This window comes from Bombina bombina, chromosome 7 (assembly GCF_027579735.1).
Source record: "Bombina bombina isolate aBomBom1 chromosome 7, aBomBom1.pri, whole genome shotgun sequence".
NCBI lineage: Eukaryota > Metazoa > Chordata > Amphibia > Anura > Bombinatoridae > Bombina > Bombina bombina.
The window spans coordinates 398,462,014-398,487,196 of NC_069505.1; the positions used below are offsets into that span (position 1 = coordinate 398,462,014).

Genomic DNA, 25,183 nt, shown 5'->3' on the forward strand with positions numbered 1-25,183 from the left:
TATCTATATAAAAATGGTTTGTACTACAATATACGTATATAGAAAGTAGTGAGGAGTGTGTGTGCACTGCAGTATATCTATATAAAAATGGTCTGTACTACAATATACTTATATAGAAAGTAGTGAGGAGTGTGTCTGCACTGCAGTATATCTATATAGAAAATGGTTTGTACTACAATATACTTATATAGAAAGTAGTGAGGATTGTGTCTGCACTGCAGTACATCTATATAAAAATGGTTTGTACTACAATATACTTATATAGAAAGTAGTGAGGAGTGTGTCTGCACTGCAGTATATCTATATAGTAGGTAGGGAACTCCAAAAGAGTCAGGATACAAGAATCAACAATCCACAAAATGGTGAAGCATCAACCAGAATGCAGGTATAGGTGTAAAAGTATGACAGCAAGTGCTAAGTGTATAAAAACTTACTTTAATAAAATACATAAAAACAAGCAACGCGTTTCTCAGCCAGCTGGTGGCTGTTTCATCAGGCTTAATACTTAATTGCCATGTGGCGCTTCTGTCTTTCTATGTTGCTTACATATCTGTACATAGGATGAAATCAGGAATGTGTCTGTTCTGCAATAGGTGTGTAAACGTAGACAGCCCAGACATGTGTAGATAGTTTGCGTATCACTATATCTCCATATAAAAAGGGCACAAAAGTGTATTTGTTAAGCCGCATATTAGGACATCAGGAATGTGTCTGTTCTGCAGCAGATCTATGTATGGTGAATTACTAGAAGGTGTCTGTTCTGCAACAGATCTATGTATGGTGAATTACTAGAATGTATCTGTTCTGCAGCAGATCTATGTATGGTGAATTACTAGAAGGTGTCTGTTCTGCAACAGATCTATGTATGGTGAATTACTAGGTGTCTGTTCTGCAGCAGATCTATGTATGGTGAATTACTAGAATGTATCTGTTCTGCAGCAGATCTATGTATGGTGAATTACTAGAAGGTGTCTGTTCTGCAACAGATCTATGTATGGTGAATTACTAGGTGTCTGTTCTGCAGCAGATCTATGTATGGTGAATTACTAGAATGTATCTGTTCTGCAGCAGATCTATGTATGGTGAATTACTAGAAGGTGTCTGTTCTGCAACAGATCTATGTATGGTGAATTACTAGAATATATCTGTTCTGCAGCAGATCTATGTATGGTGAATTACTAGAAGGTGTCTGTTCTGCAACAGATCTATGTATGGTGAATTACTAGAAGGTGTCTGTTCTGCAGCAGATCTATGTATGGTGAATTACTAGAAGGTGTCTGTTCTGCAACAGATCTATGTATGGTGAATTACTAGAAGGTGTCTGTTCTGCAGCAGATCTATGTATGGTAAATTACTAGAAGGTGTCTGTTCTGCAGCAGATCTATGTATGGTGAATTACTAGAATATGTCTGTTCTGCAGCAGATCTATGTATGGTGAATTACTAGAAGGTGTCTGTTCTGCAGCAGATCTATGTATGGTGAATTACTAGAATGTATCTGTTCTGCAGCAGATCTATGTATGGTGAATTACTAGAAGGTGTCTGTTCTGCAACAGATCTATGTATGGTGAATTACTAGGTGTCTGTTCTGCAGCAGATCTATGTATGGTGAATTACTAGAATGTATCTGTTCTGCAGCAGATCTATGTATGGTGAATTACTAGAAGGTGTCTGTTCTGCAACAGATCTATGTATGGTGAATTACTAGGTGTCTGTTCTGCAGCAGATCTATGTATGGTGAATTACTAGAATGTATCTGTTCTGCAGCAGATCTATGTATGGTGAATTACTAGAAGGTGTCTGTTCTGCAACAGATCTATGTATGGTGAATTACTAGAATATATCTGTTCTGCAGCAGATCTATGTATGGTGAATTACTAGAAGGTGTCTGTTCTGCAACAGATCTATGTATGGTGAATTACTAGAAGGTGTCTGTTCTGCAGCAGATCTATGTATGGTGAATTACTAGAAGGTGTCTGTTCTGCAACAGATCTATGTATGGTGAATTACTAGAAGGTGTCTGTTCTGCAGCAGATCTATGTATGGTAAATTACTAGAAGGTGTCTGTTCTGCAGCAGATCTATGTATGGTGAATTACTAGAATATGTCTGTTCTGCAGCAGATCTATGTATGGTGAATTACTAGAAGGTGTCTGTTCTGCAGCAGATCTATGTATGGTGAATTACTAGAAGGTGTCTGTTCTGCAACAGATCTATGTATGGTGAATTACTAGAAGGTGTCTGTTCTGCAGCAGATCTATGTATAGAGAATTACTAGAAGGTGTCTGTTCTGCAACAGATCTATGTATGAAGAATTACTAGAATATATCTGTTCTGCAGCAGATCTATGTATGGTGAATTACTAGAATATATCTGTTCTGCAGCAGATCTATGTATGAAGAATTACTAGAAGGTGTCTGTTCTGCAACAGATCTATGTATGGTGAATTACTAGAATATATCTGTTCTGCAGCAGATCTATGTATGGTGAATTACTAGAATATATCTGTTCTGCAGCAGATCTATGTATGGTGAATTACTAGAAGGTGTCTGTTCTGCAGCAGATCTATGTATGGTGAATTACTAGAATGTGTCTATTCTGCAGCAGATCTATCATGTATAGTGAATTACTAGAAGGTGTCTGTTCTGCAGCAGATCTATGTATGGTGAATTACTAGAAGGTGTCTGTTCTGCAACAGATCTATGTATGAAGAATTACTAGAAGGTGTCTGTTCTGCAACAGATCTATGTATGGTGAATTACTAGAATATATCTGTTCTGCAGCAGATCTATGTATGTTGAATTACTAGAAGGTGTCTGTTCTGCAGCAGATCTATGTATGGTGAATTACTAGAATATATCTGTTCTGCAGCAGATCTATGTATGGTGAATTACTAGAATATATCTGTTCTGCAGCAGATCTATGTATGGTGAATTACTAGAAGGTGTCTGTTCTGCAGCAGATCTATGTATGGTGAATTACTAGAATATATCTGTTCTGCAGCAGATCTATGTATGGTGAATTACTAGAAGGTGTCTGTTCTGCAGCAGATCTATGTATGGTGAATTACTAGAATATATCTGTTCTGCAGCAGATCTATGTATGGTGAATTACTAGAAAATGTCTGTTCTGCAGCAGATCTATGTATGGTGAATTACTAGAATGTATCTGTTCTGCAGCAGATCTATGTATGAAGAATTACTAGAAGGTGTCTGTTCTGCAACAGATCTATGTATGGTGAATTACTAGAATATATCTGTCCTGCAGCAGATCTATGTATAGTGAATTACTAGAAGGTGTCTGTTCTGCAGCAGATCTATGTATGGTGAATTACTAGAAAATGTCTGTTCTGCAGCAGATCTATGTATGGTGAATTACTAGAATGTATCTGTTCTGCAGCAGATCTATGTATGAAGAATTACTAGAAGGTGTCTGTTCTGCAACAGATCTATGTATGGTGAATTACTAGAATATATCTGTTCTGCAGCAGATCTATGTATGGTGAATTACTAGAAGGTGTCTGTTCTGCAGCAGATCTATGTATGGTGAATTACTAGAAAATGTCTGTTCTGCAGCAGATCTATGTATGGTGAATTACTAGAATGTATCTGTTCTGCAGCAGATCTATGTATGAAGAATTACTAGAAGGTGTCTGTTCTGCAACAGATCTATGTATGGTGAATTACTAGAAGGTGTCTGTTCTGCAGCAGATCTATGTATAGTGAATTACTAGAAGGTGTCTGTTCTGCAGCAGATCTATGCATGGTGAGTTACTAGAAGGTATCTGTTCTGCAGCAGATCTATGTATGGTGAATTACTAGAATGTGTCTATTCTGCAGCAGATATATATGTATGGTGAATTATTAGGAGGTGTCTGTTCTGCAGCAGATCTATGTATGGTGAATTGCTAGAATGTATCTGTTCTGCAGCAGATCTATAATGTATAGTGAATTACTAGAAGGTGTCTGTTCTGTAACAGATCTATGTACGGTGAATTACTAGAAGGTGTACGTTCTGCAGCAGATCTATGCATGGTGAGTTACTAGAAGGTGTCTGTTCTGCAGCAGATCTATGCATGGTGAGTTACTAGAAGGTGTCTGTTCTGCAGCAGATCTATGTATAGTGAATTACTAGAAGGTGTCTGTTCTGCAGCAGATCTATGCATGGTGAGTTACTAGAAGGTATCTGTTCTGCAGCAGATCTATGTATGGTGAATTACTAGAATGTGTCTATTCTGCAGCAGATATATATGTATGGTGAATTATTAGGAGGTGTCTGTTCTGCAGCAGATCTATGTATGGTGAATTACTAGAATGTATCTGTTCTGCAGCAGATCTATAATGTATAGTGAATTACTAGAAGGTGTCTGTTCTGTAAAAGATCTATGTACGGTGAATTACTAGAAGGTGTATGTTCTGCAGCAGATCTATGCATGGTGAGTTACTAGAAGGTATCTGTTCTGCAGCAAATCTATGTATGGTAAATTACTAGAAGGTGTCTGTTCTGCAGCAAATCTATGTATGGTGAATTACTAGAATGTATCTGTTCTGCAGCAGATCTATCATATATAGTGAATTACTAGAAGGTGTCTGTTCTGTAACAGATCTATGTACGGTGAATTACTAGAAGGTGTCTGTTCTGCAGCAGATCTATGTATGGTGAATTACTAGAATATATCTGTTCTGCATCAGATCTATGTATAGTGAATTACTAGAATGTATCTGTTCTGCAGCAGATCTATGTATGGTAAATTACTAGAAGGTGTCTGTTCTACTGCAGATATATGTATTGCGAATTACTAGAAGGTGTCTGTTCCGCAGCATAACTGAGTATTGGTAGAAGTCCGACATTATGTCCTACACTAGAGCATTCACTCTTTAAATATGTCCCTTTTAAGATTGACATTCAATAATTTTTTATTATTTTCATCCATTAGAATGTTACAATAATTATTTTCAGGGTAGGGATTAGTTTAAATTTATAATGGTATGGGTTCATGTCAAATAAATAGTGAAGCAAAATGTGTATTTGTTTTCAAGACTATGAGGCCAATTTAACAAATGTCTTGCGGACCTGATCCGACAGTGCGGATCAGATCCGCAAGACATCGCTGAATGCGGAGAGCAATACACTCTCCGTATTCAACATTGCATCAGCAGCCGTTGGTGCAACGCCGCCCCCTGCAGACTCGTGGCCAATGGGCCACCAGCAGGGAGGTGTCAATTCTGGTGATTCCTGCCCACCTGCTCAGAGCAGGCAGACAGGGTTATGGAGCAGGGGTCTTTGTGACCGCTGCTCCATAACTTGTGTTTCTGGCGAGTCTAAAGACTCGCCAGAAACATGGGCCATCAAGCTCCATTCGGAGCTTGATAGATAGGCCCCTATGTGTCACTTTTTTTCCTTGTTGCGAGATACCCACACATACCCACCCCCGATTTTCACTCCGTCCTCTCAAAACATCCCACATCACTTACATTACGGGGACAGAACAGATTATTTTGGAAGTATTGTAGTCCCCTTGACAGTCTCTCAGTTTCCTCCTTGCTACAACACCGGTTCATCCCATCCTCAATGAACTGGTCCATCAGAGTAATTGGAAAGATACAGAGAGCGGACTTCTTGAGAGGTTTAGAACTTTGCGGCTCACTCTGGGCAAAGACTGTGAACAGCACAGGCTCATCAATGCGTACGTTTAGCTCCAGCGCCAGGGCTTTCCCCAGAGGAGCCACATGAGCGGCTTGCAAGATGTTGTAGATCTCTTCCCGTTGTTGAGGAGCAACGCTCCGTCGACGACGTTTTGGAAGAAGCTGGCACTGCAGAATCAACTCCCTATAACTGAGAAGTGTAGGACAGCAGGAAAAGAGAAGGAAAAGTGTTAGCTGGGTATAAATAATGTGTTCATAAAAAAGCAATAACACCAATGATTGTTTATCCTGTTAAACATCACTCTTGAGAAAGAGTATCTAATTTAACACACCTTAAAGGGATATGAAACCCATAAACTTATTTTGTGATCCAGACAGAACATACAATTTAAAGAAAGTTTCCAATTTACTTCTATTATCAAATTTGCTTCATTCCCATTATAGTCTTTGTTGAAGAGACACCTAGGTAGGTGTCTGGAGCACTACATTGCAGGAAATAGTGCTGCCATCTAGTGCTCATGTAAATTAATAACATTCTTACAAAACTGCTGTCATATAGTGCTGTAGACACCTGCACGCTTCTGAGCTTACGTCCCTGCATTTAAAAAAAAAAGATACAAAGATAACGAATAGTTAACTATCTGAATCGTGAAAGAAACATTTTGGGTTTCGTGTCTCTTTAACAAAGTAGAGTTCTGAGCATGATCATTGCAACTGTTAGAGAATGTCAGGTCCATGCCAGTGTCTCCAGGTGCGTGCTCATTGGTATTTCTGTTAAATTTAACCTGTTTAGTTTTGCGTCTTCTATAATCTTTTGTTCTGCACATTTGTTTTTCCCAGGTGTGCATGTTCCCTAACTATGAACCTGTGTTGCATGTTCTGACTCTTGACTGGTCTTCTGACACTGATTCTGTGCTTCATGCTCAACTCCTGGCTTGTCTACCTGTCCTGACAACCAGGTTGTCATCTTACTTTCAACCTGTGCTACCTGCTCTGATACCTGGCTTGTTATTTGACTTTGAACCTGTGCCGTGTGCCATGACTACTGCCTTATCTTCTGACTTTCAACCTATGCTGCCTGCCTTGACTCCTGGCTTGTCTTCTGACATACAACCTGTGTTGCCTGCCCTGACATTTGGCTTATCTGACACTGAATATCTGCTTTGTGATTTTGTACTAAGCTTGTATTTGTATTAATCAAATAATGCACGTAACAGATAATACAAAATGGCAAGATAGGAATTCCACCCTTTGTCTTATCCCTACTCTATTTAAGTGACTCTCTGCAAAGCCATTTTTATTTAAGTATACCCACATCAGTAAAAAAAAAAAAAGCATGAAACTATGATCTGTAAGTTAAACAAAAAATAGTTTGCTCATAACCAGTAAAGAATTTCAGCATGTTGATATATACCAGACATCCTCAAACCTGGCCCTCCAGAAGTTTTGGAACTACATTTCCCATAATGCTCAGCCAGCATATCAGCTGGCTAAGCATCATGGGAAATGTAGTCCTAAAAACCCTGGAGGGCCAAGTTTGAGGATGTCTGATATATATTATGTATGTATAAAAATAATTTCACTTTAAAGGGACATGAAAGTCAATATTAAGATTTCATGTTTCAGACAGAGCTTGGAATTTTAAGACATTTTTCCACTAACTTCTATTAACAAATTGACTTCATTATATTGGTATCCTTTGTTGAAAAGCATACCTAGTAGACTGAAGAACAGCAATGCACTTCTGGGAGCTAGCCAGGTTATTGGTGGCTACACACATATACCTTTTGTCATTGGCTCACCAGATGTATTTAGCAAGCTACAAGTAGTGCATTGCGGCTCTTGAGCTGACCTTTAACTGTGTGTTTAACCCATCTACAAAGTGGTTAAACACATAGTTATATACAATCAATAATGCAATAATAAAATGTTCTAACACATTTATGCCCCTTTAACTACATAACACAGTTGTGCTCCTGTGCCACCCAGATTAGGAAACAACTGGTGGGCCAATCAGGAGCAGGTATATATGCGTATGCTCCAACCACTGGCGGTATCGTCATCTAGAACAGAAAGGGACTATTCCAGGAGTGCAGCTTGGACTACATGTCCAGCACTTAAGTAAAAAGCAGTAGAGGGGATTTGTGTACCTGTCTGGAGCACTATATAGCAGCAGTTTAACAAGGTGAGACTGCAGCTATCTAGTGTTCAAAAGCATTCTTACAAAACTGCTGCCATATAGTGCTCCAGACACGTGCACGCTACAAAGCCAGGTGTTCACGTCAACAAAGACAAAATGTGCTAATTAGTATTGTATGCTCTATCTCAGTGGTTTTCAAAGTGTGAGGCGGCCTCCCGGGGAGGGGGTGTTAGAGCATTTTGTTTCTCAACTAAGTACCCTCAACAGGCCAGGTTTTCAATATAGCTGAACCATTGCACAGGCGAATAAGCAGCTTATGGGTGAGAGCAGGTTGGTAACCATGGTGTTACTGATCAGCTGATTACCTCACCGCGGTTGTGAAACACTGCGCTAGAGCATATAAGGGGAGATGCGGGAGCAGTTACACTTTGCACTATGGAAATCACAATCAGTAGCTGACTTAGGGAACACTTAAAATGGTTTTAAAAGCCGACAATTACATGTTCTTGTGAAATAGGTCAAAGGACAGGATGTAGGTGGAAGAAAGGCACTAATGTCAAAATCGCTCAAAAACTGCATTGCATTTGTTGTCTAGATCAGTATCTTGCATTTAAAGGGACAGTCTATTCTAGAACCTTTATTGTTTAAAAAGATAGATAATCCCTTTATTATCCATTTCTTCAGTTTTGCATAACTATTACAGTTATATTAATATAGTAATATACTTTTTACCTCTGATTACCTTGTATTTAAGCTTCTGCGGACTGGCCCCTTATCTCAGTTCTTTTGACAGGCATTTTAGCCAATCAGTGCTGACTCCTAGGTATCTATATGACACACATGAACTAACACTCTCTAGTGGTGAAAAAATGTCAAAATGCATTCAGATAAAAGGCGGCCTTCAAGGTCTAAGAAATTAGCATATGAACCGCCTAAGTTTAGCCGCGCACAGAGAGATAAGTTGTATGTGCCGCGCACAGAGAGATAAGTTGTATGTGCCGCGTACAGAGAGATAAGTTGTATGTGCCGCGCACAGAGAGATAAGTTGTATGTGCCGCGCACAGAGAGATAAGTTGTATGTGCCGCACACAGAGAGATAAGTTGTATGTGCCGCACACAGAGAGATAAGTTGTATGTGCCGCGTACAGAGAGATAAGTTGTATGTGCCGCGTACAGAGAGATAAGTTGTATGTGCCGCGTACAGAGAGATAAGTTGTATGTGCCGCGCACAGAGAGATAAGTTGTATGTGCCGCACACAGAGAGATAAGTTGTATGTGCCGCGCACAGAGAGATAAGTTGTATGTGCCGCACACAGAGAGATAAGTTGTATGTGCCGCGCACAGAGAGATAAGTTGTATGTGCCGCGTACAGAGAGATAAGTTGTATGTGCCGCACACAGAGAGATAAGTTGTATGTGCCGCGCACAGAGAGATAAGTTGTATGTGCCGCACACAGAGAGATAAGTTGTATGTGCCGCGCACAGAGAGATAAGTTGTATGTGCCGCGTACAGAGAGATAAGTTGTATGTGCCGCGCACAGAGAGATAAGTTGTATGTGCCGCGTACAGAGAGATAAGTTGTATGTGCCGCGTACAGAGAGATAAGTTGTATGTGCCGCGTACAGAGAGATAAGTTGTATGTGCCGCACACAGAGAGATAAGTTGTATGTGCCGCACACAGAGAGATAAGTTGTATGTGCCGCGCACAGAGAGATAAGTTGTATGTGCCGCGCACAGAGAGATAAGTTGTATGTGCCACGTACAGAGAGATAAGTTGTATGTGCCGCGTACAGAGAGATAAGTTGTATGTGCCGCGTACAGAGAGATAAGTTGTATGTGCCGCGCACAGAGAGATAAGTTGTATGTGCCGCGCACAGAGAGATAAGTTGTATGTGCCGCACACAGAGAGATAAGTTGTATGTGCCGCACACAGAGAGATAAGTTGTATGTGCCGCACACAGAGAGATAAGTTGTATGTGCCACGCACAGAGAGATAAGTTGTATGTGCCGCGCACAGAGAGATAAGTTGTATGTGCCGCGCACAGAGAGATAAGTTGTATGTGGCTTTGTAGCAGTCGCTCAACAGGATTATCCAGTGTCTATTTAACTACCGCACATCACACTTCTTTATGTTTATGTTATGATTAGCCTGGTATAATTATAGGCTTACAGACATTTTGTAACTAATTAAACACATAATTTTCCAGCTGTTAAAATAACCTCCGAGTAACATCCTATGGGAATTGCATGACAATTTAAGGCTGAGGTAAACAGGTTGGATTTAATTTAAATAATGATTTAATCACAATTTAAATCACTAGTCGTCAGCAAGACTCAATTTAAATTATTGTTTTCTACATAAAGGTTTATATTTTTTAGAATATAATAGAATAAGAACTATTGAATGCAGATTGTTTTCTAGTAATAGCAGAAAATCACTGATTTAGTTATATACCATTAGAAATGCATAGATAGTTCACCTCCCAATAATTTCATAATCATCTCCAATTTAATAAGTTAAAGGGCCATAATACCCAAATGTTTAAACACTTGAAAGTGATGCAGCATAGCTGTAAAAAGCTGACTAGAAAATATCGCCTGAACATCTCTATGTAAAAAAGAAAGATATTTTACCTCAAAAGTTTCTCAGTAGCCACATCCCATTGTAAAGGATTTCTAAGTAGCATATTAGTGTGTCTGTCCTGGGACAGCTGAAAGGATGAGCATCGTGAACTCTCATCTTATTTCACCAATCAGGTAAAGGAAGTTTACAATGAAATCTCATGAGAGTTAAGTCAAATCTCATGAGATCACAGTAAAAGTTCATGACCTCAGCACTGCTGATGCTGATTGGCTGCTGTTCATTTCTTCATTTTTTTTTATTTTTTTACCTGCAGCTGGGAGCAGTTGAGTATAACTTTTTACACAGAACTTACTCTGCTGAGGTGAGGAGATTGTGAGGTAAAATTTCTGCTTTTTTTACATAGAGATGCTCAGGTGATATTTTCCTGTCAGCTTTTTACAGTTATACTGCATCAGTTTCAAGTGATTTAGCATATGAGTATTATGTCCCTTTAAGCATTCATATTTGATCAACTTTTCAGCTGTACTTTATTGGAATGAGAAAAATAATAATTAACTTAATAAGAAGGTGCAGCATTGCGTAACCAAAAAATAAACCAATGTACAAAGGAAAGTGTAAAAACGTACTCACAAGGTATTAAAGGGAAACTGAACCCAATTTTTTTCTTTTGTGATTTAGATAGTGCATGGAATTTTAAGCAACTTTCTAATTTACTCATATTATCAAATTTTCTTCATTCTCTTGGTATGTTTATTTGAAAAGCAAGAGTTTAGATGCCGGCCCATTTTTGGTGAACATCCTGGGTTGTTTTTGCTGATTGGTGGATAAATTCACGCACCAATAAACAAATGCCGTCCAGTGGTCTGAACCAAAAACTGGCTGGCTCCTTAGCTTAGATGCCTTCTTTTTCAAATAAAGATAGCAAAATAATGAAGAAAAAATGATAATAGGAGTAAATTAGAAAGTTGCTTAAAATTGCATGCTCTATCTGAATCCCAAAAGAAAAAAATTGGGTTCAGTGTCCCTTTAAGCACAGAACCAAATCAGCATCAAAGCAGCAGTGACATTTTAAAAACTAAAAACTTTATTAAAATATCCTAAAAAGGATCACTACACATCAGAGCCCCCCCTAATAAAGTGCAACATGTTTCACAGCGGTCCAACCCGTCATTTCATCAGGCACAAACTGTTTGGTTTTTTAGAATGAACTGTTATTGCTGCTTTGATGTAGATTTGGTTCTGGAGTCGCACTAAATCACTTGTGGAGTTCTAGGGTCCTGTCACCGGGTGTTCAGTGAGCTGGTCCATTGTCAAGAAGAGGCCAGTCTGCTTTCACTAGCACAAGAATATGCTTAGAGGTAGATTTATCAAAGGCTTCGCCAGCCTTCGCCGCCCTACAACTGCAGGTTCTCACAAGAGAAAATGCAGTCCGTATTTATGAAGCAGCGGTCATCCGACCATTGCTTCCCTAACCCCTCGCCACCTTTTAGGTGGCGAATTTCAATCTCCCCTGTCTCATAAGACCGAGAAGATTGACAGCTCCCACCAGCTAATGATTGGCTTGCGCGGGCAGAGAGTGGCGTTACACAGGAGCGCAAAATAGTGTTTTTGTGCAATTATGAATACCAGCAGCAGAATTCAGCCAACCATAGGCGAGCTTTGGCAGACTGTTAACTCACCACTATAGTAAGCTTGCCGCTGCCCTGGACGGAGCCATAGAGCCGGTGGAGAGCGATGAAACTCTGACAGAAGTGTTTCTGGATCCGAAGGAGGTGGCTATTGCTTGCGGGGATGTTTTGTGGCCCCAGCATTACCCACATGTCTTGGGTCTTCTATCAGCTGGGTCCGAGATTTGCCGTGAGAATATGGAGAGCCATGCTGAGCTCGCATCGTTGCACGTAACTCCCCAGGGCCATATTGGAGAGGGTTTCGCTAACATGGACGCTCCGGAGGAGAAGGAGAGGCAGGGACCCCAAGGGATCTTGAAATGGTTCAATGCTTTTGGCACTAACTGTCATCTGACCACTTGTAGCGTCCCTCTGGCAGACCTGGAAATAGAAAAGATATTGCCACCACTTTCTTGCGTACGGAGGCAGCGCTACTTGTCTCATCTCTCCTGGCTTGTAACCCCTAAGGCTAACAAAACGCACCTTCACTTCTGCTCCGGGAAGGTTGGAGCTCGTTCTCCCTGGCTTGCACTCCCTGAGGCAGATGGAAACTATCCTTGCTTTTGTTCCAGGAGAGTCGGAGTGGGCTAATATGTTTTCTCATTGTGATCGTTCCCCCTGGTATAGAACTCCAATGATTTTATCTAATGTGATAATCCTATTTTATTCCTTTGCCTAATAAGGTTCCAATGAATATCGCATGGTATAGTATAATGTTCAAGGCGAACAGCAGCACATATAAAGGGGCTGATAGTTTAATAATGGACCTGGTGACTATGTACATTTTTGTTAGGCCAAGAGGTGCTCCCGAGTCTCTAACTTAAAAATTAATGTTGTTAAATTTTAATATCAGTGTGCGCAGGATCCCAGGTTATTTATGTTTGTTTGGAGAGCCAGTTAGAGTAGATTTTATTAGTTTATCTGTTCCAAACGATAACATTTAGGGTTTTAGGGTTTTTTGTGACCAACAACCCTACTCTCCCTATATGTTACTATTTATAAGTTGACTGTTTAACCTTCAGACTTTTGTAAAAATCTGCATGTTTTGCCATAGCTTTTAGTCTATATTATCTTTCACGCCTGAATGACCACCTCCCTCCCCCCCCCCATTTTCATATAATGTACCTTCCTGTTTGGAAGGGCGAGTTAAGCGGTCTATCTTACTTGTACCGCATCCTTAAATATTGAAAGTATTAATGTGACACCTCTCTATTTCATTTATGCTATAAAACTGGTAATATATGTCTAAAGAATGGTCCAAGGTATACTACAGTTTGAAGATGTGAGATTCCTTATATTTATACTCAAATTTTCCTGCAGATGTAAGGGATTCTCTTAAATCTTTGTGGTTTTTTTTTATTTTTATTTCTCTATTGCAAAGCTGGTTATGCATGGCTACAGATTGTTTCCCCTAAGTTTTACAAGTATTAATGCTGTATTCCTTAAATTCATTTATACTGTATCACAAGTTATATATGTTTATAGACTGTTTCAAGATGTAGGGGGACCCTTTAATTCTATATGTTATAAAATTAGTCATGCATATCCGCAGAATGTTTTACAGCAAAACTAAATCCGAAAACGTGAGGTATTTATTCTGTATGGTTACATTTTTCTGTGATACAATGGCTATGACTATATCCCTGAAAGTATATCAGATATGACTTTGCTTTTTGATATTTCTCTGTGTTGATATACCTCTTGTAATGTTGCATGTATGTCGTAACCTGTTTTCCAACCTCAATAAAAAATATATATATAAAAAAAAATAATAATTTGAAAACATTTATTTTGTATACAGATCTTTTGCACTGAAGTCAAAAATGTTCAATGCATTAGTAAAAAATGCCCCTTTAAGTTATGTGATAAAATAAATAAAGAGGACATGTAAAAAATTATAGCCTATGAGATACAACATAGACATACACTGACCAAGGGGCCGATTTATCAAGCCCCGTAAGCATCTGTTTCCGCGCGAGCCTTCAGGCTCGCCAGAAACAGGAATTAACTCACCTGAGGCGGCAGACAGCAATCACCCGATCAAATACGATCGGGTTGATTGACACCCCATGCTAGCGGCCAATTGGCCACAAATCTGCAGGGGGCGGCATTGCACAAGCATTTCACTAGATTCAGATAGAGCATGCAATTTTAAACAACTTTCTAATTTACTCCTATTATCAACATTTTCTTCGTTCTCTTGCTATCTTTATTTGAAAAAGAATGCATCTAAGCTTTTTTTTGTGATTCAGGACTCTGGACAGCACTTTTTTATTGGTGGATGAATTTATCCACCAATCAGTAAGAACAACCCAGGTTGTTCACCAAAAATGGGCCGGCATCTAAACTTACATTCTTGCATTTCAAATAAAGATACCAAGAGAATGAATATAATTTGATAATAGGAGTAAATTAGAAAGTTGCTTAAAATTGCATGCTCTATCTGAATCACAAAAGAGAAAAAATTGGGTTCAGTGTCCCTTTAAGGTCTTCGATACACTGAGAATTTAGATTGTTCTCTGGTAAAGAAAATCGACACAGTTGTAGAAATAAAATGGAGAGATTTGTCTTACTACACAGTTCTCTGAAATATTTTTTGAATTTAGGCTGCTTTGTTGCATTCAATTGGTTTCTTCCCCTCTCCCCAACCGTCTATAAAAATATTTGTCAATAGAGAACATATTAAAACTTTAAAGGGGAGTTTATTAAATATCGAGGACTATTACAACAGTTTATACATTGTTGCTAACAATGCTACTATCTAGTGATCAAAAGTATATAACATTTTTACAGTCATTGATGCAATACTGCTGAAATATAGTGTTCCAGATATATGCACTCTCGTGAGTATACCTAGATATGCACTTCAACAAGGATACCAAGAGATTTAAATATATTTGAGAATACATTTGCTATTTGATTAATGAAATTTTAATTTTGAGTTACATGGGGGAACTTCTGGGCAGCAGACATGATAGGTTGTGACTTCGGGAGCTGGTGAATAGCTGGAGCTAATCTATTTAATATATTTGGATATCTGACTTATCCATCAGTAAGCTACAGAAATATTAGCACTTTATATCCTACTGCACAAGTGCACCTTTTTATTTGCCAGCACTGGGGTTCCCGGGACTTTTACCGAGGCTTTTGGTGTGAGAGGAAGCGGCCTCATTTTCATCCCCCGGTGATATCATTATGTGATTTGCCAACAGCAGTGCTATCTCGCTTGTCACTAAACCCTACAGTTTTGCGTGAGTCATTGTGGATCAGTGCCGACCTGAACTCCTTTCTCTATAGTTGGCAACTAGTCTCTGAAAATTGATATTTCGGCTGAACTTTTATTGGCTACAATAAGAGATCTCCTACTTACATATTTGTAAAAATATGACTTAAAGGGACAGCATACTATAAAATTGTTTTTCCCTTAATGTGTTTCCAATTACTTTTTTTACCAGCTTCAGAGTATAAAATGTATGAGATTTGCTTTTTTTAAGGCTTATTTGTGTATATGAAATAGCTGATTTTGTGTTTTGAAGCCACAACCTAATAAAATGGGTTTAGCTTGTAGGTATAATCAGATCTCATTACTTTATCACATTGTGTACATATACCTGCTTCTTTATCGTATATCTGTCCATAAACCAATAACCAATACTTGGAGAGAACAATTTAAAATTAACATTTTATTACCTTATCTCTTCTATATCCCACTGGGAGTGAAATTTCTTCTATGAGCTGTGTTAACACAGCTTGGCCTTGAGGCCAAAAACTTTCAGGATGGGTGGGGATACCACAGGCTAAATATGCCATTTTAAATGCCAATATAAGGGTAATGGAAATACTTGTAAACAATTTAATACACTCCAGCAGATAAAGTGGATCATTGGGAACAAATTAAAGAGGAGCATTTTTTTTTGTAAACTGTCCCTTTAAATCAGGGCTCAACAAACCCAGGTGCCTACCCCTGGCTCCTAACTTTTTTGGAGTTATTCGCCATATATCTATATACAAATCCCACTGTTTGGCTCCTAAAAATATGTCCCGTTCCTAAATATTCTTACTGGCTCCTAATTTTTAAACATATTTGTCAATCACTGGCCTAAAATCTTACTTCGACAAGTGATTCAAATGAAGATGTATCCTTGACAGCGCCCACTGAGATCACTAACCCTATTTTGTATGTGCCAACAGTGTGTGCGTCCAAGGCTGCCATGTTAGAACATTCTGATGAGCAAGAACAGACAGTACAATTGGTAGTGAGCAGTGGGGAGGAGGAGGGAAGAGAGCTGTTAGAGAGGGATCAGGAGTGGGAGGTGTTAGGTGGGAGGATAAACCCTCCACTACAGCAAATATTAAAAAGGACAGTATACACTAAATTTGTTATTGTTTAAAAAGACAGACAGATAACGCACTAAACCACTATGCACAGTGTGAGACAGACTAGGCACTTTGTTTGTACAGTGTGTGCCAGAGTCAGACGGCAGATCACTTTCATTTGCAGAGGAGGTAGGACTTACTTAGTAAATGTTTTTTTATTTCTTTGTGCAATTTCGGATTGTAACTTCAGTGTGGTAGTTGTGTGGTGGGGCCAGGGGTCCATAAAAACAAAAACATTTTTAGCAATATGCAAGCAGTGTATTTATGATTATTTGACAATGCTGTAGAAATTCTATATTTAAAGCCATGCAGAAATGTTTCCTCCTCAATACACAAATGGTATGTGCCCTTTTGGCAGATATGAGTTTTTTTTTTATTAATATATATATTTTAATTACATTCCAGTTTACTGCCATTTATGCAAGGACTTTCCATATGCAAGGAGGCATTTTATCTAAGATTTTTACATCTGCATAAAATGCTATACTCTCAGACTAAGATTGCTCAGTGTTTGAAATGAGACAGGTTAATTTAAAGGGATACTGAACCCAAATGTTTTCTTTCATGATTAAGATAGAGCATGGAATTTTAAGAAACTTTCTAATTTACTCCTATTATCCATTTTTCTTCATTTTCTTGCTATCTTTATTTGAAAAAGCAGGAATGTAAGCTTACGAGACGGCCCATTTTTGGTTCCAAACACTGGATAGCGCCTACTGATTGGTGAATACCATTTAACCACCAATCAGCAAGAACAACCTAGGTGCTGAACCAAAGATAGGCCAGCCCGTAAGCTTACATTCCTGCTTTTTTTAAATAAAGATACCAAGAGAACAAAGAAAAATTGATAATAGGAGTAAATTAGAACGTTGCTTAAAATTCCATGCTCTATCTGACTCATGAAAGAAAAAATGTGGGTTCAGTGTCCCTTTAACACTTTTCAGTTTACACTACAGCTGACTTAATTTTGAAATACATACAAACAAGCCTAAATCCTGCATTTAACCAGATCTAATGGTATGAGACTGAGTACCACCGCTTATGATTCCACCAAGCCCATATAGATTACAGCATTTTCAAAATCCATAAGTACAGCTGACAGATGGGAACATTTGTACACCAGATTTGAAGTGGTGCTCTTGTTTAGGGAAAATGGGGAAAAACAAATAAATATATTTCAACCTTTCAAAAGTACTTTTCTTCATCTAGCCATCTACCCAGATAATTAATGTACAATTTTGAATTGACAGAATTATTTTTGTTTGCACATTTACAGATATGATTCTTTAAAAAGTGATCTCTTAATTTTTTTTTATCATGCATGTCACACACTGTTGATTTAGGGGATGCAATGTGCAGAAATCTTATCTCCTGTGAGTGTCTGTGTTTATGTCTTTGTGCTTTTGTTTGTGTCTCTATGAGTGTGTATGTATTTGTTTTTCTGTGGGTCTCTCTGTGAGGGTGGGTGTGTATCTCTTTGTGCTTTTTCTATGGGTGTCTCTGTGAGGGTGGGTGTGTGTATGTATGTATGTATGTATGTATGTCTGTGTTTTCAGTGGATGTCTCTGTGAGGGTGTGTGTATGTCTGTGCATTTTCTGTGGGTGTCTCTGTGAGTGTGTGTGTGTGTCTTTGTGTGTTTTCTGTGGATGTCTCAGTGAGGGTGTGTGTGTGTATGTATGTCTTTGTGTGTTTTATGTGGTTGTCTCTCTGTGTGTGTGTATGTCCTTGTATGTTTCCTGTGGGTGTCTATGTGTGTGTGTGTATGTCTTTGTGTGTTTTATGTGGTTGTACCTGTGTGTGTGTGTATGTCTTTGTATGTTGTCTGTGGGTGTATCTCTGTGTGTGTATGTCTTTGTGTGTTTTCTAAGGCTGACTCTGTTTCCTTGGGTGTATGTGTGAGTTTGTGTGTGTGTGTGTGTGTGTGTGTGTGCGTCCATTGTCTGTTCCTTTTTAGGACATTTTGACCTTACTACTGATTATTCAAATCTTTCTACAGACTTTGAGACTAATGAGACCTTTCCGGAAGTCACCAATCCACCATTTAACCTTTCAATTATTGTTTAGGCAGTTCAGGGCCCTTCCTTTCAGCCACTGCATGCTGTTGTCATCAGTTAGTTGGCATCTTCCTTGACAAAAAGATAATCAGAACTCCATATTTTGTTTTGTAAGTTTTCTTTTTTGACAAAACTGTAGTCTACCTCATTACTTGTCAGGTCAATGTAAACAAGTACTGAGTGTCTGTTTAGGTGTCTGTATCTGAGTGTGTTTGTGTGTTTCTTTGCGTGTCTGCTAGAGTGTCTATATGTGAATCCTGTGTGTGTTTCAGTGTATGAGTGTGTCTGTGTGTTTCTGTGTTTGTGTGTTACTACCTTTACAACATTTCCAAGTTTGACTACATTTTAGTCACTTGGTCAAAAATTGCACATGTCAAGGGGGGTCCTAATCAATGGTTAAGTCAGGGGCCCCAAGATTTCTAGTGGCGGCCCTGCCCACAGCTTAATAGATGTTTAGTCCACATATAGATATATGACATCTGCAGGGTCATGTTAACCCTCATTTTATAAAAAGGGATTCTCTTCTCTTTCAAATGAGGGTTCTTATGGGTGCACATGGATATATTATTTGTCTAGACCCTGGTTTCTCAACAGCCGGGCCGTGGCCCAGTACCGGGCCGTGATAGCCCTGCTGGTGGGCCCTGACCTGTCATGCCCCCACTGCACACTCTTACCCCACTGCAAACCAGGTGCAGACTGAGACCAATCAAGGACCCAGGAACACTGTCTCACACTGACCAAAATGTATTAAATGGTATGCAAATGTACATGGTAGCCTTCCTGCCCTGCCCCCAACAGGCCCCTCATCCCACAGAGCCAGGACCAACATTAAGGGCCAGAGAAAGGGCACCCAACCTCCAGGGCCAGACCCCATACTCCATGGCCCTCACAGCGACAGACCCCTGCCAGGGCCCCCACTAAACCCACACTTATATGCTTAGTTACTGATAGGGCAACTGAAAACTCCAGCTTAAGGAATGCACCAAGATCCGTGGAGATACCATTTGTGGGCCCCTATTTGCCTGGCTGATGAGCCCGCCCCTGCTGCTCACTATATACAGTATACATATATATATATATATATATATATATATATATATATATATATATATATATATATATATATATATATATATATATATATATATATATATATATATATATATATATATAGATAGATATAGATATAGATATATATAGATAGATAAATAAACTACTGGGCCCCCGACATGTCTAGCTGAAATTTACCGGGCCTTGAGGTCACTTTGGTTGAGAACCACTGGTCTAGACTGTTTCAGCACCCCTGCACTTTTACCTAATCTATAACGGTTTAACAATTTACCATTCTCACATTAACCGCATGATATATATATTTACTCTTTTTCCAATGAGGGTCCCATTAGTTTATGGATTTATATTTGCCCAAGAGAGACACAGTGATTGCTTTTTAAGCCTGCCCACATTTATTACACTAAACCAGTTGTCTAATAAGTTAGGAGAACCAAATGTCAGTATAAAGCAGTGTTTCTCAACCGCAGTCTTAAAGTACCCCCAACATGCCAGGTTTTCATTATAGCTGAACCAGTGCACAGAAGTAATCAGCTAAATCAGTAACCATGGTTACTAACCTGCTTTCACCCATCAGCTGATTATTTCCCCTGTGCACTGGTTCAGCTATAATGAAAACCTTGCCTGTTGGGATGGGGTTACGTGAGGACCGCAGTTGAGAAACAATGATATAGACTACATGATAATCACCATAGGATCAAATGGACGTTTAAATCTGGAAGAGGTTGATTTTATTCCAACTACTACTCCCTTACGTTTTCATTTCTTCTTCATCTGCACTTAGACGCACCAATTTAGTGTGGTAAGCATTGGAATCAGGATTCTCAGGCTGAACAGTTAGGAAGTACACAAAAGATCCACTGCTGAAGGTATGAACATACTGTATGGGGTAGGAGTCCTGATACGGAGGGAGCACTGTCAGTGAGTGGAAGCCATTTGTGAAGCCATCTTCAGAAGTACGGAGCCTCCGTATGGACACGGACGTTGGATTGAAACTTCTTGCTATTTTGGAATCCAAGGATGATGCCAGATAAAAATACACAGCATTACCACGTGTCAATACTGTAAGTTTTGTCCCCAATGGGCTGGCCACACAATCAGTGCACAAACTTGCAGTGTTCTGCGCTTCCTGAAACAGACATTCAGACTCCGAAATCATAGAATTACTGAGCCTGTGTAAAAAGCAGAGGCCACGGAGTGAGGAACCACAACTGAACAAAATGTCTTCATCTGGATCCATGACTAAGACTTGATTCACAGTATCCTCTGGTTGGTCTGGACGGGCACTACCCATCTGACACTTAGAGCACAAGGTGCATTGGGAGCTATTGGTAGGTCCAGTGATAATATCCTGCAGAAGATGAAGGTCTGAACCTTGAAGAACATAAAGGTGGTTAGTTGTGGTCACAAAAAGTAAAGGATTTGGGCCATCCTGCACAGCTAAGTTCTGAATGGGATCAGATGCCGTAAAGGCAGGGAAGTCATACTGGATGTTAGAGTCTAGTGAAGTTCTTTGAGGCTGAGCTGGACACGTCCAACTTAAAACAAAACTACAACGTAAGAGGAGAAAAACAGGCACCAGCAGGATGTAGAAGGCAGTCATCATGAATACAGATGCACACTAAAGGAAGGGTAGCTGACGTCACCTCTGTGGAGAGAACGGTAAAACCAAGAGAAATTCCATCACAAAACCTGGAAAGAGAAGAAGATTGTAAAAGCTTGCAGAATGGATTAGGAACAAAAATAAGTGAGACTGTAAAATCTGTGTTTAGCTTTAGAGTAGTCAGTTGGTGTGTGCGCAATTTAGGTTGCTCATTCTCAGGGTTACTGTGTGCACTGAGAAATTGGCCTCTATTTAACAAAATCTAGCGGACCTGATCCGACAGTGCGGATCAGGTCCGCCAGACCTCGCTGAATGCAGAGAGCAATACGCTCTCCGTATTCAGCATTGCACCAGCAGCTCACAAGAACTGGTGCAACGCCGCCCCCTGCAGACTCGCGGCCAATGGCCCGCCAGCAGGGAGATGTCAATCAACCCGATTGTACTGGATCGGGTTGATTTCCGGCGATGTCTGTCCGCCTGCTCAGAGCAGACGGACAGGTTATGGAGCAGCGGTCTTTGTGACCGCTGCTTCATAACTAGTGTTTCTGACGAGTCTGAAGACTCGCCAGAAACATGGGCCATCAAGCTCCTTTCGGAGCTTGATAGATAGGCCCCTTTGTGTGTAAAAGAGATTTACTTTGTCGAAACTCCAGCAGTAAAGCAGAGGCAGCTGTCCTTACCAACCGGTGGGGTTTAGTAGAACGTAACAAACCAATACTGCAGTAGTTACATTTTTACATATTTTATTTAAAGGGACAGCCTACTCAGTGCCCTCTCAGAAGTAACTTCATGGGGGTGAGCACAATGTTATCTATATGGCACACTTGAACTAACACCCTCTACCTGTGAAAAACTGTCAAAAGTAGTTTATAATTACATGTCCTGTCTAGATCATGAATATTTATTTTTGACTAGACTGTCCCTTTAACATATTTTTCCAAGCGAAAAACAATAATGGGGGGGGGGGGATGCAAGAGAGGGCAACACATTCACCAACAACTTAATTCCCAGAATGCTGCTCTCTATACTTAAGCCTCCGTGCCCATTGATTTATCATTTTGATGCTATTGAGCCACAATTGCTAAAATGATGTTACTATACCTTTATAGCAAGCAGCTCTCTTCTGCTGCACGATTGTAACTGGCAACATTATGCTTATTTTATATGTTGTTTTGTATTGACCCTCCCTGGAACAATCTCTACAGATGCACATGTGCATGAAAGTTGTTTTTTTACTACAAATGTTCCTTTAAAAGGGACAGTGTATTTAGATAAACATCTGATAAGAGTTTGTGGTATTCAAAGCTGCTGCATGAACACCCTTTCCTTTGGGATAAACTCTCTTACACATACACCCACACTGTGAGGTTGATTGCTGCTGCTGCCTCTTGTTTTTCTATCGCTAATACTGCTGTGTTGGAATTGTCAGTATCGGTAGAGGTTTCAAATGGCAAAATCAGCTATTTCAATTGTCACAATAAAAGTTAAAGGAGCAATTTGTAAATAATTTAATACAACTTAAAGGGATACTAAACACAAATGTTTTCTTTAATGATTCAGATAGAGCATGCAATTTTAACTTTCTAATTTACTCCAACTATCAATATTTCTTTGTTCTCTTGCTATCTTTATTTATAAAAAAAAAAAACAGGATTGTAAAGCTTAGGAGCGAGCCCATTTTTGGTTCAAAACCTGGGTTACACTTGCTTATTGGTGGCTAAATGTAGCCACCAATAAACAAGTGCTATAAAGATAGCAAGAGAACGATGAAAAATTGACAATAGGAGTAAATTAGAAAGTTGCTTAAAATTGCTGCTCTATTTGAATCATGAAAGAAAAATGTTGGTTTAGTGTCTCTTTAAAGGTAAGGACATTTGCAGTAGACTGTCTCTTGAATTATTTGCGTATGATGCTGCGTGAGAGACTGGAGCGTGGGTTCAATGGTTATTGAGGGTCTGTGCGTGATTAGACTTGCGTGTGCGTCTAAGTAGAAGCTCTATATTTATTAGAGCCAACACATGTTTCCACAAATTGGGGTCATTATTTTGCAATCCTAACTAGAAATAAAAACAAATACTACCAAATAAATGTTAACCCTTCTATAGACAAGAATAAGTAACAGCTCAGGCCAGGAAATAGCTTCCTAAATAAATACAATAACATGGTTGGTGTATTTGGAGTCTCTCCAAACAGGAAATGCAAACTGCAGACTTATTAAAAGGGCCATTAGCTGATGATTGGTAGCTACACATATATGCTTCTTGTCCTTAGTGCAATCAATGTGTTTAGCTAGCTCCTAGTAGTTGCTAATCCTGACCCTACAAAGGATACCAAGTGAACACATAATAGAAGATACTGGGAACTAGCTGATGATTGGTGGCTGCACATAGGGTATATGTCTTTTGTCATTGGCTCATTAGATGTGCTCAGTTAGCTCCCAGGTTTGCAGTTTCTTCAACAAAGGATACCAAGAGAACAAAGCAAATTTGATAATAGAAGTTACTGGGAACTACCTGGTGATTGGTGGCTGCACATAAAGGTATATGCCTCTTGTCATTGGCTCGCCAGATGTGCTCAGCTAGCTTCCAAGTGTGCTGATCCTTCAACAAAAGATACCAAGAGAACAAAGCAAATTTGATAATAGAAGTAAATTGGAAAGTTGTTTTAAAATCGATGCTCTGACTCCTGAAATAAAAATCTTGGGTTTCATATCCCTTTAAATTTTGACTTGACTTTTCACTTTAATTAACTTTTATAATTGTCCTTCCAGAATGGCTCAGAAGAAAGAGTTAATCTCTCCCGTTATCTCTAATTAATGACAAAGAAAACCATTACTTGTCCCAAAATCAGAGAACAACTTTTGAAAAAGACAATTTTCAGTAAAAAATATCCTTAAATCTGAAGTGTTATGGGGCCAGCAGACTGTAATTATTTACAAGTAGCTGGTTTTTGGCTCCGCGCTGGGCTGTGGAACAGCAGATTTGTTTTTCTCCTGTACAGAGAGGGAAAGTAAAGTATTATTTGATTTGGCAGACAGCCCGAGTGCCTTCCGCACAACTGAAATTTCTTATTCACTCAGTTTGGAATCTTCTTCAAGGTAATTCCCAGGATTATTCAATCCCGTATGTTGTGTAATTGTTGCAACAGATTTGTATCTGATCTGTGGCGTTAGCAGATATCACAGGGACGAGCTGCAGTGATTCCTGCGCTACTGAGATCAGTCCAAGGACAGTAATAGAAGGAACAACATGTTTGCAACATAAAACAGTAACTTATTTCCTAATAAACATACAGCACTAAATATATTAATTACTGCTTATAGCAACATCCTAGGAGACGGAGTGTCATTTTTTTCTTTCATGATTCAGATAAAAAATAAAATAAAAAATAAAAAAGTTTCCAATTAAAATCTTTTATCAAATATGAGTCGTTCTCCTGCTATTCTTTGTTAAAGAGATATCCAGATAGGTAGTATGCACATGTCTAGAGAACTACATGACAGGAAATAGTGCTGCCATCTAGTGCTCTTGCTAATGTATAACATTAGTACTACATGACAGGAGATAGTGCTGCCATCTAGAGCTCTTGCTAATGTATAACATTAGTACTACATGACAGGAAATAGTGCTGCCCTCTAGTGCTCTTACTAATGTATAACATTAGTATTACATGACAGGAAATAGTGCTGCCATCTAGTGCTCTTGCTAATGTATAACATTAGTACTACATGACAGGAAATAGCGCTGCCATCTAGTGCTCTTGCTAATGTATAACATTAGTACTACATGACAGGAAATAGTGCTGCCCTCTAGTGCTCTTGCTAATGTATAACATTAGTACTACATGACAGGAAATAGTGCTGCCCTCTAGTGCTCTTGCTAATGTATAACATTAGTACTACATGACAGGAAATAGTGCTGCCATCTAGTGCTCTTGCTAATGTATAATATTAGTACTACATGACAGGAAATAGTGCTGCCCTCTAGTGCTCTTGCTAATGTATAACACTAGTACTACATGACAGGAAATAGTGCTGCCATCTAGTGC

General features: G+C 39.2%; 1 protein-coding gene across 2 annotated transcripts in view; it reads right to left on the minus strand.

Moving 5' to 3' along the window:
* The window catches only part of MST1R (macrophage stimulating 1 receptor), a 107,407-nt gene that overhangs the window by 64,721 nt on the left and 17,503 nt on the right, over window positions 1-25,183 (minus strand). Inside the window, exons 2-3 of one of the 2 annotated variants that reach the window (XM_053721150.1) lie at window positions 20,289-21,181; window positions 5,473-5,833 (exon numbers count right to left, since the gene is read on the minus strand). In XM_053721150.1, coding sequence (XP_053577125.1) covers window positions 5,473-5,833; window positions 20,289-21,139 — 1,212 coding nt within the window. In that variant the 5' untranslated portion in view covers window positions 21,140-21,181. Of the gene's footprint in view, window positions 1-5,472; window positions 5,834-20,288; window positions 21,226-25,183 lie in introns of both variants that reach the window. The other variant, XM_053721149.1, reaches the window with a different exon arrangement.